The sequence below is a fragment of the Coturnix japonica genome, chromosome 5, assembly GCF_054131305.1.
Source record: "Coturnix japonica strain WE chromosome 5, WE-NBRP24, whole genome shotgun sequence".
Classification (NCBI taxonomy): Eukaryota; Metazoa; Chordata; class Aves; order Galliformes; family Phasianidae; genus Coturnix; species Coturnix japonica.
Window position 1 is genome coordinate 12116576 of NC_140667.1, and position 18993 is coordinate 12135568.

The 18993-nt window shown below is 49.1% G+C and overlaps 2 protein-coding genes across 2 annotated transcripts in view; one reads left to right on the top strand and one right to left on the bottom strand.

Moving 5' to 3' along the window:
• Positions 1–3450, bottom strand: part of SLC67A1 (solute carrier family 67 member 1) — a 45961-nt gene extending 42511 nt beyond the window's left edge. Inside the window, exons 1-3 of the mRNA XM_085550015.1 lie at positions 2480–3450; positions 1769–1866; positions 388–533 (exon numbers count right to left, since the gene is read on the bottom strand). Coding sequence (XP_085406141.1) covers positions 388–533; positions 1769–1866; positions 2480–2662 — 427 coding nt within the window. The 5' untranslated portion in view covers positions 2663–3450. The remainder of the gene's footprint in view (positions 1–387; positions 534–1768; positions 1867–2479) is intronic.
• A 7426-nt stretch (positions 3451–10876) lies between these two features.
• On the top strand, positions 10877–12621 carry CDKN1C (cyclin dependent kinase inhibitor 1C). Its single transcript, XM_015863925.3, has 3 exons — positions 10877–11538; positions 11640–11766; positions 11870–12621. Exons 1-2 carry the CDS (start codon positions 11064–11066, stop codon positions 11759–11761), a joined length of 597 nt encoding a protein of 198 aa, XP_015719411.1. The 5' UTR covers positions 10877–11063; the 3' UTR covers positions 11762–11766; positions 11870–12621.
• The last annotated feature ends 6372 nt before the right edge of the window (positions 12622–18993 follow it).

Here is an 18993-nt window from a genome sequence, read left to right on the forward strand (position 1 = left end):
AAGGAAAGAATCTGTTTACCTTCAGAAACCCTCAGACAGACAGGAGTCTCCTGCAAAATCAATCTGCATCCACTGCCAACCCTTAAAAGAGGTCTGGGGAGGGGCAGATCCTGGCTCCATCCCTTCCTGTCACTCAGGTACATTGCATACACCTGATCTCCCTTAGGTTGGCCATGCCTTCCCACCAGGTGCTTAATCACTGCTTCAGGCAGTGACTTAGCATTTCCACTAAAAGTACTACTACAGCTGTTTCATACATTCATTCTTTCAGTCCCAGTGCCCAACAGATGTTCTTTCATGCTGATGGCTTCCAGTAACACAAGCACAAGAAGAGAACTCTGGCAATAAAAACAATCTGGGAAGTTCCTCAGCCCCATCCAAACTTACCTGGCAGCCCGTGCATGAACACTGTCGGTAGCCTGGAGAGAAAGAGGATGGGGATGCTGGTGGAGATGGACAGGAGCAGGAAGAAGGCACTCGCAGATGCACAGGAGAGAGTTAAGGCAGCTCTGCTACCAAACTGATCTGCAAACCTAGAGCAGAATTGATGAGAGGCTGTCAGAATTGGGATTGTGCTGGTACATCCAGGGGGATGAAGCTGTTCAGCAACCTTGGCCACATTCACTCGTCCCCTGCAAGAGCTGATGGGGCTTCCAGTAGTGAGTTTACATTGCAACTCTGAGTCTGTTCAGACCAAGGAATCAGGCTAGATGATTTCTTTCTTTTTTTTTTTTTTTTTTAGTCCAGTTTCAGTGATAACTGAAGCTGTTCCAATTAATTTCTAGCAGTCTTCCATACAGGAAAATACTTTTCTTCTCAAAATTATATAAAAAATTTTGGCGTCCATCTGGCAACATACATCTTCAGACCCATCTACACTATTGGCAATCCACACACATATGAATATTTGCCTTTTCCTATTCCCTTCGGTGCCTTTTCTAGGCATTGGAGGAAAAACAGATTTTGGATGTACCAGGTGCAGACCAGAATCCCATGAAGGGAAACTGAAACACACAGCATCACCTTGTATCACTGCTGATCAGTAGCAGGGCTAAGGAGAAAAGCTAGCTTTTCTCAGTCTTATTTGAGTTTCCCATCACTGGACCACACTGCTTGTTCAAGTTTTTTTTGCCCTTTGGGAAGAGGCTCCCCACAGTCACTCTAGGATTTTTCTTGCCATTCATTTCATTAGGAACAGGAGCTCGTGTCCCCTGAGACAGGCTTTTCCCACTCTTTTCCTCTTTCTGTAGATGAGCTTGTAGATAGAGTAGTTCTTAAAATGCACATAAACTCAAAGGAATTTTGACTATGTATTAAACTCTGACTTAAATTCAGGGAGATGTGGCCATAGAAATAATGTGACCTACAGTCTTTTCACTGACAGCTCTACTTAACATGAATAAATACCCTTTTTTCCCCTCAATTCCCTAGTCAGAGGACATTTCTAAGGTTACAAGTGGCTATAAAATGCTTGCAAGATTAAGCCATTAGGACCTAGGCTCTGAGGACTCTGATGGCTTAAGCCTGTTCCCAGTATATTGTTAAACTTAAATGTGTGCCATTAAAACATACCTACGTTAACATAAAGGCTGCTTCTATGTTGCGGTATTTCTAATTAGAGCATATTTATTTTCCCCCTGGTCTGTTATGAAATCTTCAAACATTTCAGCAGGACCATGAAACAGAACTAAACTTTTTATTGTTATTATTAAAGTATAAGAGATTGGCCTTTTTCAGCCATGAAAAGGGTCATAAGTATTGTTCTCACCTTCCAAAAATGGGACCTCCCACGAGCTGGAGGACACCAAAGGTTGTCTGGAGGTACCCAAACCCCACCGAATCCAAACCCAGGTTCTTTGCCAAGTACTAAAAAAAAAAAAAAAGAAAAGAAAAATACAAAAAGCAGTGGGTCAGGGGAAATGAAACATGCTACATTTCTGAATAAAGAGCTTCACAGCTGCATGTAGAGGACCAGAGCTCCAAATTCTGAGCTTCTGTTTCCTCTACCTACAGATTAAATCTTTATCATGGAATCATTAAGGTTGGAGAAGATCTCCAAGATCATCAAGCCCTACCATCAATGCATCACACCATGTGCACTGAACCATGCTCTCAGGGCCACATCTCCACGTTTCTTAAATGCCTCCAGAGACAGTGACTCCACTACATACCTGGGCAGCCTGTTCCAGTGTATCACCTTTCTATCAGAAAAGCTGGTGAATAAATACAAAGTCTCTGGCCTACACTATCTACTAAGAAAAATCAGCAGGATGTGATCAAAGCCATCAGTTTTACACCAGGTGACAAATCAGAATCACTTCTCATGCACGCAGTCCAACACAGCTAACTTTGAGGCAGGCTCTAACATTCAGGTTCTGCCAGTGAGAATTAAACAGCCTTCAGAAAAAGATCCAAGCAAACCTGGAAGAGCCACTTGCACCAAAGACAAGAAGTGCTGTGCCCAGCAACCCATACTCACAGGTACAACTCCAAACTGCATGAACAGCAAGGTCAGCTCCAGAGTTACTATCAGGTAGGCAGCAAGGATCACCCGGCCCCTCCTGACCTCTCCCACGGCGTTGCTCTGCCCCCAACTCTCACTCTTCATTCTCCCAGCTCCTTCTTCACCTTCTGGGCTGCTTTTTCCACTCATCGTGCTCATGGAGTGACTTAAGGTAGGCTGGAATAGGACGTGTAGGCGCGTTCTGGCTGAGAACGCACAGCATACGAAAGGTGCAAAAGCTGTATTTACAGTTCAAAGCTTAACAGTGTAAAGATGCTGAGTCACCATGCCGGGGATTGTCTTTACTTTTTCCTTCTCTCCTCCCCTTTTGTCAGACAGGATCAGAGGTAACTGCTCACTGAGCCCCAGATTTCACTGCTCAGCCTTGTCCTGGTGAGATCACTGCTTGGAGGGTCATGCAGAGACCAGGTTGGGAACACCAGCAGGGCTAAAGTGGACATTGCCCCACGCGAGAACACGTGGCAAACCCTTCAGCTCCTTAACTCTTTCCCTTCTTTCACTTTGTCTTTTTTTTTCAGCTGAGACAAAAATGTTTTCTTCAGAGCTTCTGGTAAAATGCTGTTTTAGTTCTAAGAGAAAAACAATATTGATAACATAACAGTGTTTGTAGCTGCTGCTAAGCAGCATTGTACAGAGCCAAGGCTCAAGGAGCTGGGAGGAATCATTGCCTCTGGTGGCTCAGAAAAGACATCTGTTTTGACTCTTTATTAAAAGAATACTGATTTTAGTTTTGGAGGTTGCAAGCAAAGCTTACAGCAAAGAGACTACCTTCCTATCCTCATGTTTCTTGCAATAAGTTTACATAGCCTATAAGCAAATATCAATCGAACATATACTTACCATTACCCTCACCACAATCTCCACTTGAACCTTTTTCTCACCTACACTGGGTGCTGCAAACTGAGAGACTGCCTGAGCTGCAAAGTGCTCACAAGCGACTTCACTAAGACTGCAAATTAGTAGCCCAAGCCAAAACATACATAAAAAGAAAACAGTATTAAATCCATACAAATTAGGAGGCTGACTGCAAACCAAGGAATTAAAACAAGCAAACAAAATTCCATTCTCCTTTTTGTTTGGTTGGTCTTTGTTTGTTTGCTTGTTTGTTTGCTTGGGATTTTGTTTCCTTGCTTGTCTGCTCTCAGTTTTATTTGTTTGCTCATCTGCTGAAGCCTGGAGGTCTGGTTGAGTATTATCTTTATTTTAAAGAGGAACAGAAAACAGAAACAACAGCACTCTGGCTTTATAGTTTATGGGGCTCTTGGTAGGAAGAGACCTCAAGAGATCATGCCCTCCCTCCTGCTTGAACACACCAACTTAGTTGTGACTTTCCCTAGACTGGCTTTGAAAACACCTAGGGAAAGAGCTCTTGCCACTTTTCTAGTACCTGGAGAAATGTTTTTCCTAATGACCAAGCCACATTTCTCAAACTGCAGTCACTGTCCCTTGGGGTATCAGCTACCACCATCAAGATGCATTTGGCTGGATCACCTCCAAGCTCTTAGAGCAGCTGCAAGCTGCTGTTGGATCCCCCTGGACCACTCTTTGCTGAAGACGTTGAGGGCAGGGGGATTAGAACTAGATGATCTTTTAAGAACCCCTCCAATGCAAACCATTCTGTGATTCTGTGATTCTACCAAGTCCTGCAGACCCCTGACCTCCCAGGTAGCACAACAAAGTCCGGGGATGAGGAGCTGGGGACCTTCTTATGGCACGCAATGAGATGATGAGGTCAGGCACACCTCATGCTGATGTGCAGGGGGGAGCCCAGTGTTTTGGAGAGTGCTGTCAGGCTCTGCCTCCTGGTGAATGTGGGGAGGATTGGTGGTTTAATGTTTCACCAGGGACCTGTGCCATGCCACTGGAGGCTGCAAGGAACAGCCTTCTGCAAACACATTCATAGCATGAGTCAAAAAGCACTTCTAAAGAGTGACCCTCCTATGCCGATGCAGACCCAGCTCAGGACAGCTTATACGTCGCATTTGTTACTGAAGAAGGAAGGTTATCCAGAGTGCATCCCAATTTAGCAAAGGATTGGTGCTGGGCATTGAATTTGTCTAAGTGTAAAACAATGGGGTTTTTTTGTGTTTTGGGTTTCCTGCACACAGCAGCAACATTGTCAAGTAAAACTTCCTGGTTTGCACTGGGCAGGCACAATGCACAAATTGCCAACATTGAATAGAAGAGTAAAATTAATGACAGAGCTCTCTTTCCAGAGGTTTTGAGACAATCACGAAAACAGCTCACGCAAATACAATGTGAAACGCTGCTAACAGGAAATGTTGCTGACTTGGATGTGAAAAGCTGCAATATTTTGACTGGTAGGTTTGTCTCTGCAGCAACTGGAAAGGGATCCCAGCAAGGCAATGACTTGCATATGCACCGCTCTCCATCAGTCACCCTCTACCTCTCTCTGCTGCGCTAACACACCCTGCCTGATGAGTTGTCCACACTGGTGCTGCATTTTGTTCTAAAGGGTCTGTTCTGGGTCATCGTGTCACTGACAAGTCACAATGAAAGAAGAGAGACTGATTTTTAAAGTGGGGGAGAACACATTATGAATAGAAGATGAATATTCTTAGTCACGATAAATAAACTTTAAACAGATGCATATCCCAGGGTGACTGAGTTGAAAGCAAGCAAGGAGTTGAGTGTGAATACCTTGTGATTATACTGCAGATTAGGCCATTAGCTATGCATTAAGCCTTGACACTTATTCTCAACTTTTTTGGCATATTTACAGTTGCCCTCCCTGGTATATCTTTCCTGAGGCCTATTTATCTGGTAATCTCTGGAAAAAATAGATGAGGAAACTTGAGAACAGCTTTACAAAAGAAATTTGCAAAGACTTGGTGTTTATGTTACTCTGGATGCAATCTTTCTTAAATCACTGGAAATGGGAAGCCCGGCCAGCTGAAAGTACTTGGGGACGGGAAACCCACCCACGGCAACTGAAGCAGTTAAAAATGTAGGTTGAGAAAGGATAAACCATGAGGAAATCCATCCTAGATCCTTCCCTCCACCTGACTGTTTTTTGACAGAGGAAGGTTAATGTGACCTGCAGCAATGCCAAGTGCTCTGGGTGGGATCCACCTGTCAGAACGAGATTTACAGCTTCAGAAGAGCCTTTAAGAGGGACAGAAGTGGCCAGCAAGGAAGGGCAGCTCTCAGGCATCAAATCCTCTGTCAAAGTGAGCTGGTGGTCCCTCCAGCTATAAAAAAAAAAAAAAAAAAAAAGAAAGAAAAAGCAGTGAGATAATTCAGATTCTACTCCAGAACAACAATAAATCCCTTTGGGAGACAACCCCCAAGGAACCATCCTCCTGGTGATGCTTCTGGAGCTCTGAAGTGTGGCAGAGGAAAGGGAAGCAACCTCCTGAAGTGATGCCCCATAACCTTCAGGTCTGTGGGATCAGCCTGGGATCAGACTGGGATACTCCTGGTGGAGAAACACTCTGCGAATGGGAACCCAAAGCACTGCATGGCAAAGCATCACACCCTGTCCAACCTGAGAGGAAGGCTCTGATTTGTGCTGCGCTGGAAGATCTGTGCATTAAGCAAATAATAGTGCATACAGCCCTGCTATGGCCAGAATTATGTCCCACGGTTGTCGACTGATTTATTCTTTTGTCTAATTGTGTTCACAAAGACAAAAAAAAAAAAAAAAAAAAAAAAAAAAGCAGCTTGCTAATGAATGGAAAAAGAATCCACACGGCCAGCAAAAAACAACAAACAAAAAGAAGAAGAAAAAAAGAAGAAAAAAAAGAGGCATATTTATTTTACAAAACAGCAAACTAGCACAGTCTTTGGGGATTTTCATAAGAACTACAGAAGCGGTCCAAATCGGCAATGAAATCAGATTCCCAGTGGCTGCAGAACTCCGTTGGCTCTTTCTACATGTGTATTAAATTGCAAAAAAAAAAAGCAATTATTTGTAATTTGTTGTTATAAAAATGCGGGTGTGCTTATTCAGCCTGGCAAATTGTTTTGTGAAATGGAAAAAGACCATTGTTCATTATTTTGGTAAAGTCTTTGTTACTTTGCATATTAAACTGCATATCAATACTTTATCTGAAATAGGGCTGGTTCTTCTTGACTTTTTTAATGGCAGAGTCCCAAAACTCCGTGTAATACTGAGACCCCATCTGGTGCCCTGCAAGCACAACAAGAACTCCAGACTCAGATGAGGGAAGAGAATTGGATCCTCCTTGGTTCACAGCTGGGGCTCCAGCAGCCGGCAGGGTGCGGTGGCTCGAAATCATGAAGGAAGTCTGTGGAAGAGACTGGAATCAGATTTGGTCATCCTTTGGCCTCCAGTGCTGCTTCTTAACCACAGGGCAGTTTCTCCTCTCCAGATACATCAAACCAAAAGAGAACATTTCTGAATGCTGGAGTCTGACATCAACACATATGCAGATGGAGTAGAGACTGTGTCAATTGTGAACAAGTTTTGGAAAAATGTTGTGGCCTGACTTCAGGAATCACACCAAGAATAACATAACCACATAGGCAGAGAACACACGGCTCTTGGCACTCATCCCATCCCATCAGCTCTGGCAGTGCCCTGCTGGGACAGGATGGTGCCTGCTTCAAATGACACCTTGCTGAGGTCACTCCTCATCTTGTCACCTGGGGCTGCAATGGCCACAGCCACCTCTGCCCCAAACCTCTCCAGGGCCTCCAGATGGCCCTGCCCTCAAGGGCAAGGGATGCTTGTCCCCAGACTTGCTGCTGGACAGTGTCTGAAGTCCTGGGTTCCAAGATGCACATACAGCATATCTCAGAAATATCATAGAACCATCACAAAACCATGACAGTTGGAAAGACCAATAAGTTCATCCAGTCCAACTATCAGCCCATGCCTCTGACCGCTATAGAGTGTGTCCCCAAGTACCTCATCCACCCTCTTCTTGAATACATTCAGGGATGGTGACTCCGCCAGCTCCCTGGGCAGCCTTTTCTAATACATCACCTGTTTTTCTGACAAGTTTTTCCTAATACCCAACCTGAACCTCTCCTGGTTCAACCTAAGGCCATCACCTCTCATCCTATCGCTGTGACCCAGGAGAAGAGGCCAATCCCTGCCTTGCCACAACCTCCTTTTGGGTCACTGTAGAGAGCAAAGTACACTGGAAGCCCAAGGTTTATATCCAAAGAGTATGCAAGAAGTGACAAAAATGGATACACACACAAAGAAAGGCTCCTGTTCAGCCTTCCATGTGCAATGTGTCATTCAGCCCATATCGTACAGCCACCTCCTGGAATCACAGCGATGTCTGGAATGCAAAAGCTGTTTATCATCTACATAACATTTAAGCTGTTATAATTTATATGAGAATTGTAATGATTTGGGCAGTATGAAGCTTCTTGTTGTGGTTTGTTGCAGGAATGCTGCTGATTTCCTCTGCAAACATTACATTCTGCAAACAATGGGTGCCTGAGATGCTTTCAGCTGGTCTCGAGCCTCCTGCATCTACCAAAACATTTTCCTGTGTCAGAATCAGACAATTGCTCGATTTATAACTTTCAGACGTTTGAAAGACCACCACAACACAATGTAACCACAGTCCCTCCCCTGGTTGTCTGTCCAGCTAAGCTGTACTCAGCACAAACAAAACACGGATGTGTATTTAATGTTCCTACTAATGCATGTTTCTATGTAGGGCAGTCAGTGAGCTGCAAGGCACATGGCTGTAAGGCCTCACCCATCCCACCTTGGTCCCCTACACAGAGGTTGGTGTGATGCTCCCAGACAAACCCCACCTGAGGGCAGGCAGGGAAGTTGTTCATACCCTGCTGCAATCCCAGGGATTCTCCTTGGGGTTTGGAGAGAAGGGGATGGCTGCCATATGCTCTGCAGCTTTGGGACAACTTCATGTGGCATGTGGTCACTGCCCACACAGGGATGAGGTAGGATGAAGGAGGAGGGATAGCCATAGCAATGCAGGGCAGAATTCATCATCAGCTCAGAGGCAGTGGAACTGACTGAGGTGGCCCAACACCAGCAGCCACATCTCTGTATCAGCACATCTACAAAGACATGATGCTCACAGTCCTGGTTTTACTTAGGGATCCAAGAGGGATGGTTTCCCTGCTACTTTTTAGTTTGAACCACTGGAAGGCTTTGGAGACCCTTTGCTGCTCCCTCTGCACCTGCCCTCAGAGTGAATTTGCTGCAGACAAAAATACATGAGCCCTAATTTCTGGAGGCTTTAAAGTGCTCTTTCAAAAGTCCATTGCTTACAGCATTCTTCAGAACTTCTACTGTGTTGGTGCAAAATGCCATTTTGTGAAACCATGCGCATGCACTTTGCTGTGTGAGGCATGTGCTTATTAATAAATAATCAGCACTTGTTTATGCTCTCTCCAGAACAGACACCATTCCTGCTTTTGTGACACAATCCGCTCTCTGGGTTGAAACAGAATGTGGAACTCCCCACCAAACATGCTGAGAGAGCTGTAGTGCTCATGCTGGTAAAGCTGCTTGCTGGAGAAAAGAGGAGGATACCTGCCAGCATCAGAGTGAAAGTGTCTTTAAATCATGAGATTCAGCTTCACTGTGTGCCCATTATGAGCACATCCCTTTGCTGACCTCCCTTTGTCTGATCCTCCTGGTCTCACTCACCTTATTCTCATAGAATCAGAGTTATCATCAGAGAATTGTTTGAGCTGGAAGGGACACCTGGTCCAACTTCTCTGCAATGAACAAGGACACCTACACTAACTAGATCAGGTGCTCAGAGCCCCATCCAGCCTGACCTTGAATGTCTCCAGATAGAGTGTTCACCTCTCTGGTCAACCGGTGCCAGTGCCTCACTGCCCTCACTGTAAAAAAACATCGTTCTTATATATCCTCTAAACCTCCCCTCAGTTAGTTCGAAACCATTTCCCCTTCCCCTGCCGCAGCCGGACACCCGGTGTATCACAGCGGGGTACGAGACTACACGTCCCGCAGCCCAGCACCGCCCGGCCCGGCCGACATTAGAGGGCACCATCACCCCGCATATCGGGACCAGCCCCGGGCACGGGTAGTGAACATCTTCCAGAGGGGAATTTTGTTATTCAAAACCTACATTTTGCACCCACGAGGCGTCCTTGGCATCCACCTTCATTTTTTATTACCGTTCTGAATGTAGCCAGGCTGCAATAACTCGAAAGGTCACCAAGCTGGTGGCACAGCCCAGAGTTCAGAACTCCAAAGTACCACACAAAACTGCCACTGGTGCAAATGCAAAGCTGCAAACTGCCTGTGATCACACACACCCTTGCTACTCTTTATCCTACCCACTGTCTTGCTGCACGAGGACTTCTCGCGGCACCAGTTCTTGCTAAGGCTGCATGGCCCATTGGACTGGATGCTCCCAACACCCCTCCAGCTTTGGGGCTCCCTAAGATCGCCATAGGTACACCTCCCTGCTGATGAACACACATCCATTCGGATGCGCATCTTAAAAAGGCACTCCCTACCCCACCACAAGGTAAGGACTGCACAAACAGGAGAGCAGCATAATGGTGAGATGAGCTCATGTGCAGCTGACCATGTCTTATCATGGAATCACAAAATGGTTTGGGTTGGAAGGGACCCTCAAGACCTTCCAGTTCCAACCCCTTGCTATAGGCAGGGACACCCCCCTGTAGACAAGGTTGTTCCAAGCCCCATCCAGACTGGCCTGGAGTGCTTCCAGGGAAGCATTTATGTGGCCTTAAAAGTTAGGAGAGGAAAATGCTGTGGTTTCCATGTATTTCTGCTCAGCGAGGCTGCAGTTTATTAATTCCATACAGCCGAGAAGTGCTATTTTTAAAAGCAGCCCTCAGCTTGTTTTGAACTCTGCGAGCATCCCGCTTTGTTTTGCGGCAGGGCAACCAAACCACGGAGCCAGAACCGACCCCGAGTTCTCATCCTGTGCTTGCAGATGCTGAGCAACGTCTCCTCAAGGGAAAAAGGAAGGACAAAACAAACAAACAAAACAGAGAGAGAAAGAAAGGACAAAAACTAACAGTGAGAACGCCCCAAACACGCACACCTCTGGTGGGAAGGCGAGAGGGAGAGGCCGAAAGCAACCCCGAGAAGAGAGGAGAGGAAAGGAGTACAGGGGAGGGAACAGCGGCCGCTAGCAGACAAAGGCGCGGGGACGCGGCGGGCGGGGAGCTCCGTGCCGCCCCCCGGGGCCGGGCCAGCGCCGGGGCCGCCCCCCCGGGCCGCGGCGGGGCCGGGCCGGGCCAATGCGGCCGGCGGCGGAGCGGCGCTGCCCGGCGCAGCCAATGGAGGGCGCGGGCAGGAGGGCTGCCGCTGGGGGCCGGGGGGCTGCGGGGGGGGCCCCGCCAATCGCGGCGGTCCGGCGGCGGGGAAATACTATTATGCTAATAGTTGTTTTGCTCGTCCTCGCGGGGAGCGGGGTTTAAAAGCCGGGAGCCGGGGGAAGGGGCTCAGAGGCGGAGGCAGGGCCGGAGTGTGTTTGGTGCCGGACTGGACGAGACGGGACGGGCGGCGAGGGGAGCGGCGGGGGCGGGCGGCCACGCACCCACCCACCCCGTGGCGATGTCCGACGTGCACCTTTCGGGTGCGGCAGCGGCCCCGGAGCGCCTGGCGGCTCTGCGGGCGCTGCCCGTGCCCGGCCGCAGCGCCGTCTGCAGGAGCTTATTCGGGCCGGTGGACCACGAGGAGCTGGGCCGGGAGCTGCGGAGCCGTTTGCGGGAGATGGGCGAGGACGATCAGCGCCGCTGGGACTACAACTTCCACACCGACACGCCGCTGCCCGGGCCCGGCCGCCTGCGCTGGGAGGAGGTGGAGGGCGGCACCGTGCCCGCGTTCTACCGGGAGACGCTGCAGGTGGGCCGGCACCGCGTTCCCCTACGCCGTGCCTCCCCGGCCCCGCCGTCCGTCGTCAATACCGCATCCTCCGCCGCCAAGGCTCCGGGAGGGCCGGGGGCGCGCCTGAGCCGAGAGAACCGCGCCGCGCCCCGCCGACGTGCACTGCGACCCCGGCGGAGCGGCCCCACGACCCGCATCACAGGTGCGTGCGTAGGGAGGCCGGGCGGGGGAGAGGGGGTAGCGGCACCGCGGGGCACTCTTTGCGGCTGCTGACGGCCCCCTCCCCCCGTCCCTCTCCACCAGATTTCTTCGCCAGGAGAAAAAGGCCGGCCGAGCCCAAATCGGCGGCCGAACGACCCGTGGGCTGCCCGCAGCCCCCCGCCGCCGTGCCGGCTGAGCACACCCCCCGCAAGCGGCTCCGCTGAGCCAGGTGAGAAGCTCCAGGGAGCCAAAGGGAGGGGGATGAGAGGACGCAGCCTTGTCCACGTCTCTGTCCTCTCGCTTCTAACTCCCATTCCTCTTTATCCCTTCAGCCTTTTGCACTACGGCACCCACGGGAGAGGTGCGCAGCCCGCAGGCGCCGTGCCCCGGAGTTGCGGGCAGCCGGGACCCCCCCGCACCGCGCCCGGTCCGGGCCCCGCAGCGCCGCCGGAGTCGGGTCGGAGCCGCAGCGCCCGCCCGCCGGGAGCGGCCGCGCACGGAGCAGTGTTAGCGTACGAGTGTGCAATGTGTGACGTTCTGTACAGAAATGTATTATGCCTAATGTGAGTACACTGGCCAGAAGTGTAAAGCTTTAACGGAGGAAAAAAAAACAAACAAACAAAACAAAAACAAACAAGTCATTTATATGGAAATGTTTAATCTCTGCTGATCTCTCAGTGCAACAAAAAAGAAGAAAAAGGAAAAAAAAAAGGAGAAAGAAGAGCAAAGAAGCACGTGTATATTTGTACAAAACGTTTTCTAAGAGTTATACTAACTTATATTTTCTATTTATGTCAGAAATGTGGATAACTGGTTGACATTCAATAGTCTTTTTTTTTCCCTTTTGGTTAAGCCAAAGGGCACTATATTTGCTTTTGTTATTTACAAAATGTAAATTTATTTTTATAGTCGGATTTTGGTTTTGTTTTTTGTTTTGGCCTTCACGTGATGTAGTAATGAACCCTGCAGTCTGTACCCTGTACTTGAAGACAAGTTCCTATAGTTCCTGAGCCCGACTGTATCACTACCATTGCCAATAACACCACAACCTCCAATAATAAAAACATCCCAGGAACCTTTGCAATGCTGTGTGCTGTGCTGCTACCCATGGGGGAGGGGGGAGGGGGGGGGGGGGAGGCTGGTTGCATCTTCCAATGCTCCTGCACACACTGTGACCAAACTGCTGGGGGGACAGTGTGGCTGCAAAGCGGGGTGGGGGTGTATGGGCTGTAGTTGGAGGGGGAAAGAAAAAGGCTTCTTCCGTTACAAACAAGCAAGAGTGCTGCTGGCCGTGACAAAATGAGATGGGGAACGCACATGCCTGAAAACAAACTTGAGTTTTGTCTTTCTGCATCGCGATTCCCTCTTCCCCCAGAGCTGAGGCCCAAGTTGGGCCGAGGGGCAGCCCCACATTAATGGGGGGGAGGGCAGACTGTGCCCTTGGGGGTCCCTTCTGTGTGCACTCCTTCTCCATCATCTCGGGGAAAAGCCCTTTCCCGCCCGAGCCCAGCACTGCTTTCCAGCCCCTATTCCTCCCCCAACCACTACAAGCCAGAAAAGGGCAAAATAAAGCAGCCCCCAGGCAACATGAACGTTCGCGGGGTGGGGGCACGCACTTGGTGTGGGGCAGCCCCGATCGCAGGTGGGGCGGCTCCATGCCACGGTGCCCCGATACCGCCGGGCGGAGCCGGGGGACCAAGGCCGGGTTGTCCCCGCCCCGGCTGTCCCCGCTGCGCTCGCCGCTGCCCCCCCCCGTCACGGCCGCGGAACGCTCCCGGCTGTAAAAGTAACATTGATTACCTCCAGCTCCGTGATCGCTTAATCAGAGCGGGATTATTTTACGCGCCCGCGTCAGTGGCCGCGGCCTCAACACGATTTTCCCCCCTCTTTGAAAAAGAAAAATAGCTTTTCCCTTTCCTTCTGAAAGCCAACAATGCCCGGAGTGAGGCAGCTGGATCCTCCAGGATTTATGGGCTTTTCTCTGGCTTTCATGCAAGCAGGTGCCTTTGGGACCTCCATTGTCCCAGCCCCCCGCTCATAATAGGACTTTCCGCACCAAGAAATCCCCGTGCCCGGCTCCCAAATCCCTGCGCTGTGGAGGTGGGCCCGTAGCATGGTAGGGGCTCCAGCTGCCGGGCACGGGGAAGGTGTGCGGCCGCCCCGCAGCCTGCTCCACCCAGCCCGCCTTCGGCACAAAGCACACTGCCCCTATTCTTCGGGCCTTTGTAGCCATATGGCAAATCCATGTAGACACAGCCAACATCCATTTATTCAGGCACATAATGTCCCGCAACAGGGAACAATTGGAACTTTGTTTGCTTCTATTATTGATGCGAATGGGCGACAGAGAGAGAGAGAAAGAGAAGGGAAAAAATCATTTAACTATAAGAGATATCCAGCTAATTATGAACCATATGTGCCTATAGTTTCAAAGCGATCCAATGAAGTTCATTTTAAATCTAGACTACTTTATTAGTACCGAAGACAGATGTCTCAACAGTGCGTGCATCAGAGGAAACCATGTAAAGAAGTTCCCGAAATATTTAACCGGGACTCATTCATTGTCAGAGAGCCTTTAAAGTGCCCTTTATCATCAGAATGATAATGGAGGGGAGGGAAGCTGCTGCTTGTTACCGCTGCCCCACTCACCCCTTAGCAGGAATCACAAATCCCACTTCAGATTTCAGGATGGGAATGGCTTTTGGAAACGATGTGCAGTACTGGGCATCTGTAGGAGCTCACTTGCCACTCCTTACAGCTGCATTATGGCAGACACGGTGGTGAAAAACAGCTCTGTCCCAGCTAAAAGCAGGACACCAACCCCAGGCTGAGGCCAGTGCTGCAATGGAGTTTCCCTGAGATGGAGCTTTAAGGCTGCAATATTCTGGGCACTCACATCCCGCCAGCATCTCTTGGTGCATACCCGTGTGGGATGCCCAAAGGAAAACTCAGCAGCAGAAAGGCTTTCAGGATTTTTTTCCCCCCCCAGGAAATGCAATTATCAGCAAACAACCTTGGCCAAAAGCTTTGCGCTATCTTTACAAGCACGGCGACATCCACCAGTAATTAAGGCACTTCAGCATGATGAATGCAGCATATGGTTGGCGCTGGGAATCATTCTCCTGCCCGGCCACAACTTTTCTTTTTGGGCCAAAACTTGTTCTATTATCACTTGGAAGAAACAAAAAAGCAGCTTGCCACTTCTTGAGCAAATATTTGTCCCTAATGAGCGGGAGGTGTAGGTAACAGGATGAGGAAAGCAGTCTGATGTGAAGAGAGGTTTCCTATGGTTCGGTGTAAAAATAAAATAAATGCACTGAACACCCAATTCACCCACAAAGAACTGACATGCTGCATAGGTCCTGGCGATGAGAGCACATAGGGATGAAGTTACCGATTATGTTGGCTCCCCCCATCTTCAAACAGGAATAATAGCACTCAACATTTATGTATCAATCCATAAATGCTTTGGAAAGCACCATGATCCCACCTGGAGCTGCACCGCACCAATCTCATGGGGAAACCCACAGCGCTGTTGGGCAGGGCTTGAACAGTGCACGGTTAATAGGACCCAGCACCGTCCATTAAACAGAGAGAAAAAGCAAAACTGAGCAACTGCTCATTAGGTGAGTGCCGTGCACCCTGTGCACTCACAGCAATCGTTTAATTAAAAGATTTTATCATCATGCACAGACACAAGGGGGCAGAGCCAAGGGTTTCCCTTGGCCTCACCATCCCCACTTCTCTTCCTGGCTGCCACCCCGCTGTCCCACCCCATCCTCCTGCAGCACAGAACGCCATGGCCAGAGACCAGCCCTGCTCCACCATGTTGGAGCCATTCTTGGTGTCACCAAGAGTAAGAACCCAACAATGGTTTTGCTGGCTCAAATGCAAAGAAATCACAAAGGGAGCTCTGAACCTTGCCCCATCATTTTTTTTCCCAACTTCAGGTAGGGGATTGGTGCACTCTCCCCATATTCTGTGCATACTGTACTAAAATACCAGATCCTGGCCCCCAGCACTAGATCCCAAAGCTCTAGGTGACAGTTGTAAGGTTTGTCTCTCCCCTGGACGAGTTACTTGGTTTGAGAGCACCTTGAGGAACCACAATGGTTCTCCATTCTTAGTACCCATTTTTAGGCCAAACCCATCTCTCTGTCCTGCACACTCAACATCACATGTGCTCCCAGAAAATGGGACATCCACATTTGGTGTCAAGACCAAATGCTTGCAACCAGGCTTTTCTGCTTGGCATTCCACACCCGTTGTCAAACCTCAGCTATGTCCACAGTCTGTCCATCTTAAAACACATTCAGCTTGCTTAACAGAACCCAGAGAGAACATGGAGCATGATCTGTATTCATTGTTCTATCAGAGACAGAGGAAGGACACCTGAGGGCAAAAAGAAGGAAGAGTGCAACCTGCCTCAGTCACTGTACTGCCCCAAAGCACAGCCATACACATGCTACGCTATGGGCTGGGGAGGCACGCAATCCATCTGCACGCATGGAGCTTGTCGTGACCCCATATAGTGGGAGATAAAGAGGTTGACCATTTTGGGAGGAGGATGCCTCCATTTCTCGATGTGACTGTAGATTATTTCGGCTTCAGAAGACAAGAATGTCCCTTTAACATCTGACCTGGCCTTTATTTAAGAGCAGTGCTTCACGGTTCAGGAACGACAGACAATTTTCTAATTCCCAGCTCTGCTGGAGGCTGAGGCAGCAGCTTCCAGACAGGACACCTGCTAACACTGGAGAAATGGCATTATTATGTCTACAAGTTTACAAATGTGAGGATCAAAAAGCCTTTGCTTCTATTGCTACTGCACGGGCCAAGGATGACGACTTGTTCAGAATGGAATTTTAGAGGTTTTCTTCCCTCCCCCCCCCCTTCAAGAAATGGTTCCTTTTTGCTTTCAGAGGATCAGTTTCCACGTAAAGAAGTCAATAGGCAAAGGGTTCCCTAAGTTGCAGTGGTGTGTAGCAGAAAGGGGATTAGACCTGGGGCCTTTTCACTGGCAAGCCTTTAAGCAAATAAATGTTCTTGAATTCTTAGAGAAACAAATCTAACTTGAGCAGAAAGGCAGAAAAGACAGGGTCTGCCCCTCCCCAACCTCAACTGAAAAACTAGAAAATAAAATAAGGAGAGAATAATTACTGAAGCTCTATGAGATATCAGGATTAAATCTTCATCTACCCTAACTTACTTTTATTTTTCCACACGATCATGAGTTATCTCACACCAACATCCAGCATAGTGCAACTGTTCACTTCCAAAGATCAGTTTGGTCCCTAGTAGTGACATAAGCAAGAAGATAGACACACACACAGACAATTTCAGCTCTTACCTGGTAAGCATAGTGCTGAGCTCCTCACCCCAAGATCCTTAAGCTGGTGTGCCTGAAGTTTCTCTCTTAATGATCAAGAAAATCATTATGTATGTATATGTGTATATGTATGCGTACATACACACACATATATGTAGTAGTATAAATAATAGGCCTTTCTATAAGCACTGGGAAAAAAGTCACTATAGACCTCATTTAAAACTCAGAAGCATAGGATGCATGCAAACAATCAACCTAGCAGCTACCCCTTAACCCAAGCAGCCCCAGGTGCCCACAACTCCCAGCATGCACCACACCTGGTGCAGATAATCAGAGACAATTAAGGTCCAGCTGTTGGCTAATTTGCTCCGAAGTCAGCAACAAAACCTTGAGCGGCTTGCTCAAGCCATAGGGAAAAAATATACATACATACACACACATATATATACACATATATACACAAAATATTGTTTGTAATTGAACATGGTTTGGTAGGCATGGTGGGGATGTGTTGATGGTTGGACTTAGATGATCTGAATGTTCTTTTCCAACTTTAATGATTCAGTAATTGAGTACCAACTGATTGGTGGCACCTTCAGTGACTTTACTACATGTGTACAGGCTGAATAATAAGAAACTGGATTGTGAGGATGGTTCAGTGATGGGCTGAGGGATGGCTGGAACTGGGGATGCTGAGGGTCTTTTCCATCCCATCTGATGGCATAGAAAGATAACAGAATCATTCAGGTTGGAAAAAACCACTAAGAACATCCAGTCCAACCACACCCACCAACCACATCCCTTGGTATCACATTTCCATGGTTTCCTGAACACCTGCAGGGATGGTGACTCTGCCACCTCCCCGGGCAGCCTGTTCCGATGCCTCACACTCTTTCCAAGAAGAGATCTTCGCTTAATATCCTGCCTCTGGCACAATTTGAGGCCACTACCTTTCGTCGCATCACTGGTTACCTGGAAGAAAAGACTGACCCGGTGCCTCGCTACAAAACCTCCTTTTGGCTAGTTGTCATTTTCCCTTTGCCACAAGAAGATGGATTTTCCTGCCTGAATTCGAGCAAGTTTCATCTTAAATCGTTCAGAGAGAAGAGAAGGCTGCTTTTCCTTCCCCCCCCCCTTTTCCCCCCCCCTTTTTTTTACTGGGAGGAGGGCGGGGAAGGAGCAGGGCCGGAGGGAGGGGGCCGCGCTCGGGCCGGGTTTAATCTGATCACTTCCCTGTCAACCTAATCCCTGCCCGACTCACATCGGACTTTTCGAAACGTGCCTGGAAACCAAAAAGCAAACCTCATTTGAATGAAGCACACACTCCGAGGCCCCCATCTGCAAAGGGCCGCAATTAAATTCAAAAAAAAAAAAAAAAAAGGGAGGAGGGGGGGGGGGGGGGTGTTGGGGGGGAAGAGGGAAGAGAGAGAGAGAGAAAATTAGCATTTTCCGCGGCCATCTGGCATGAGGAGCAGGCGAGGGGGAACAAAAGGAGATTTAGGCAAAGGGGAGAGGCGAGTGTGCCATGGCATTGACCTGCAAATGAGTCTTTGTGAGCGAATTAAAGCTTCCCGGACCCCCCGGGACACCCCAAAACAGGCACCATTACGAACCATCCGGACAAAAACCCACTCATCAAAATTGTCTGCGCTTGGGGAGGGGGGGGCAGAGCGTTTAAACCTGGCCCTTCCCTGCCTCCATCGCCGTAATAGGCGCTTAATAGCGGCGGGGGGGCGGGCGGCCCAGGCCTGGCTTCCAGATGCTGTTTATTTAAGTTGCGGAGAGGACAGGGTCGTTTGAAGGTATCGCTCTGATACTGATCGCTCGTCTCGGAGAAAGGGTGCCACGGCCCAAAATTAAAGGGAAAGCGGTCAGCGTTAGAACTTTGCACTTCCCCTCAATTTCCCCATTACTCTTCCCTGGGGAAGGTGGGGCAAGTCGAAGTGAAAGCCAAGGAACAGATATTTTGGGGGGGAGGGAGGGGGCTGCGAGGTTGTGTGCCATTGTGCCCCAATCACCTCTCCGCGGAGCAAACGAGGACTGAAGCCGGGGGCAGCTGGGGGAAGGCTTCTCAGTGGGACGTGTTTCTGCGTGGGGGTCAGCCCCATCGGACCCCCCCCCTGCATA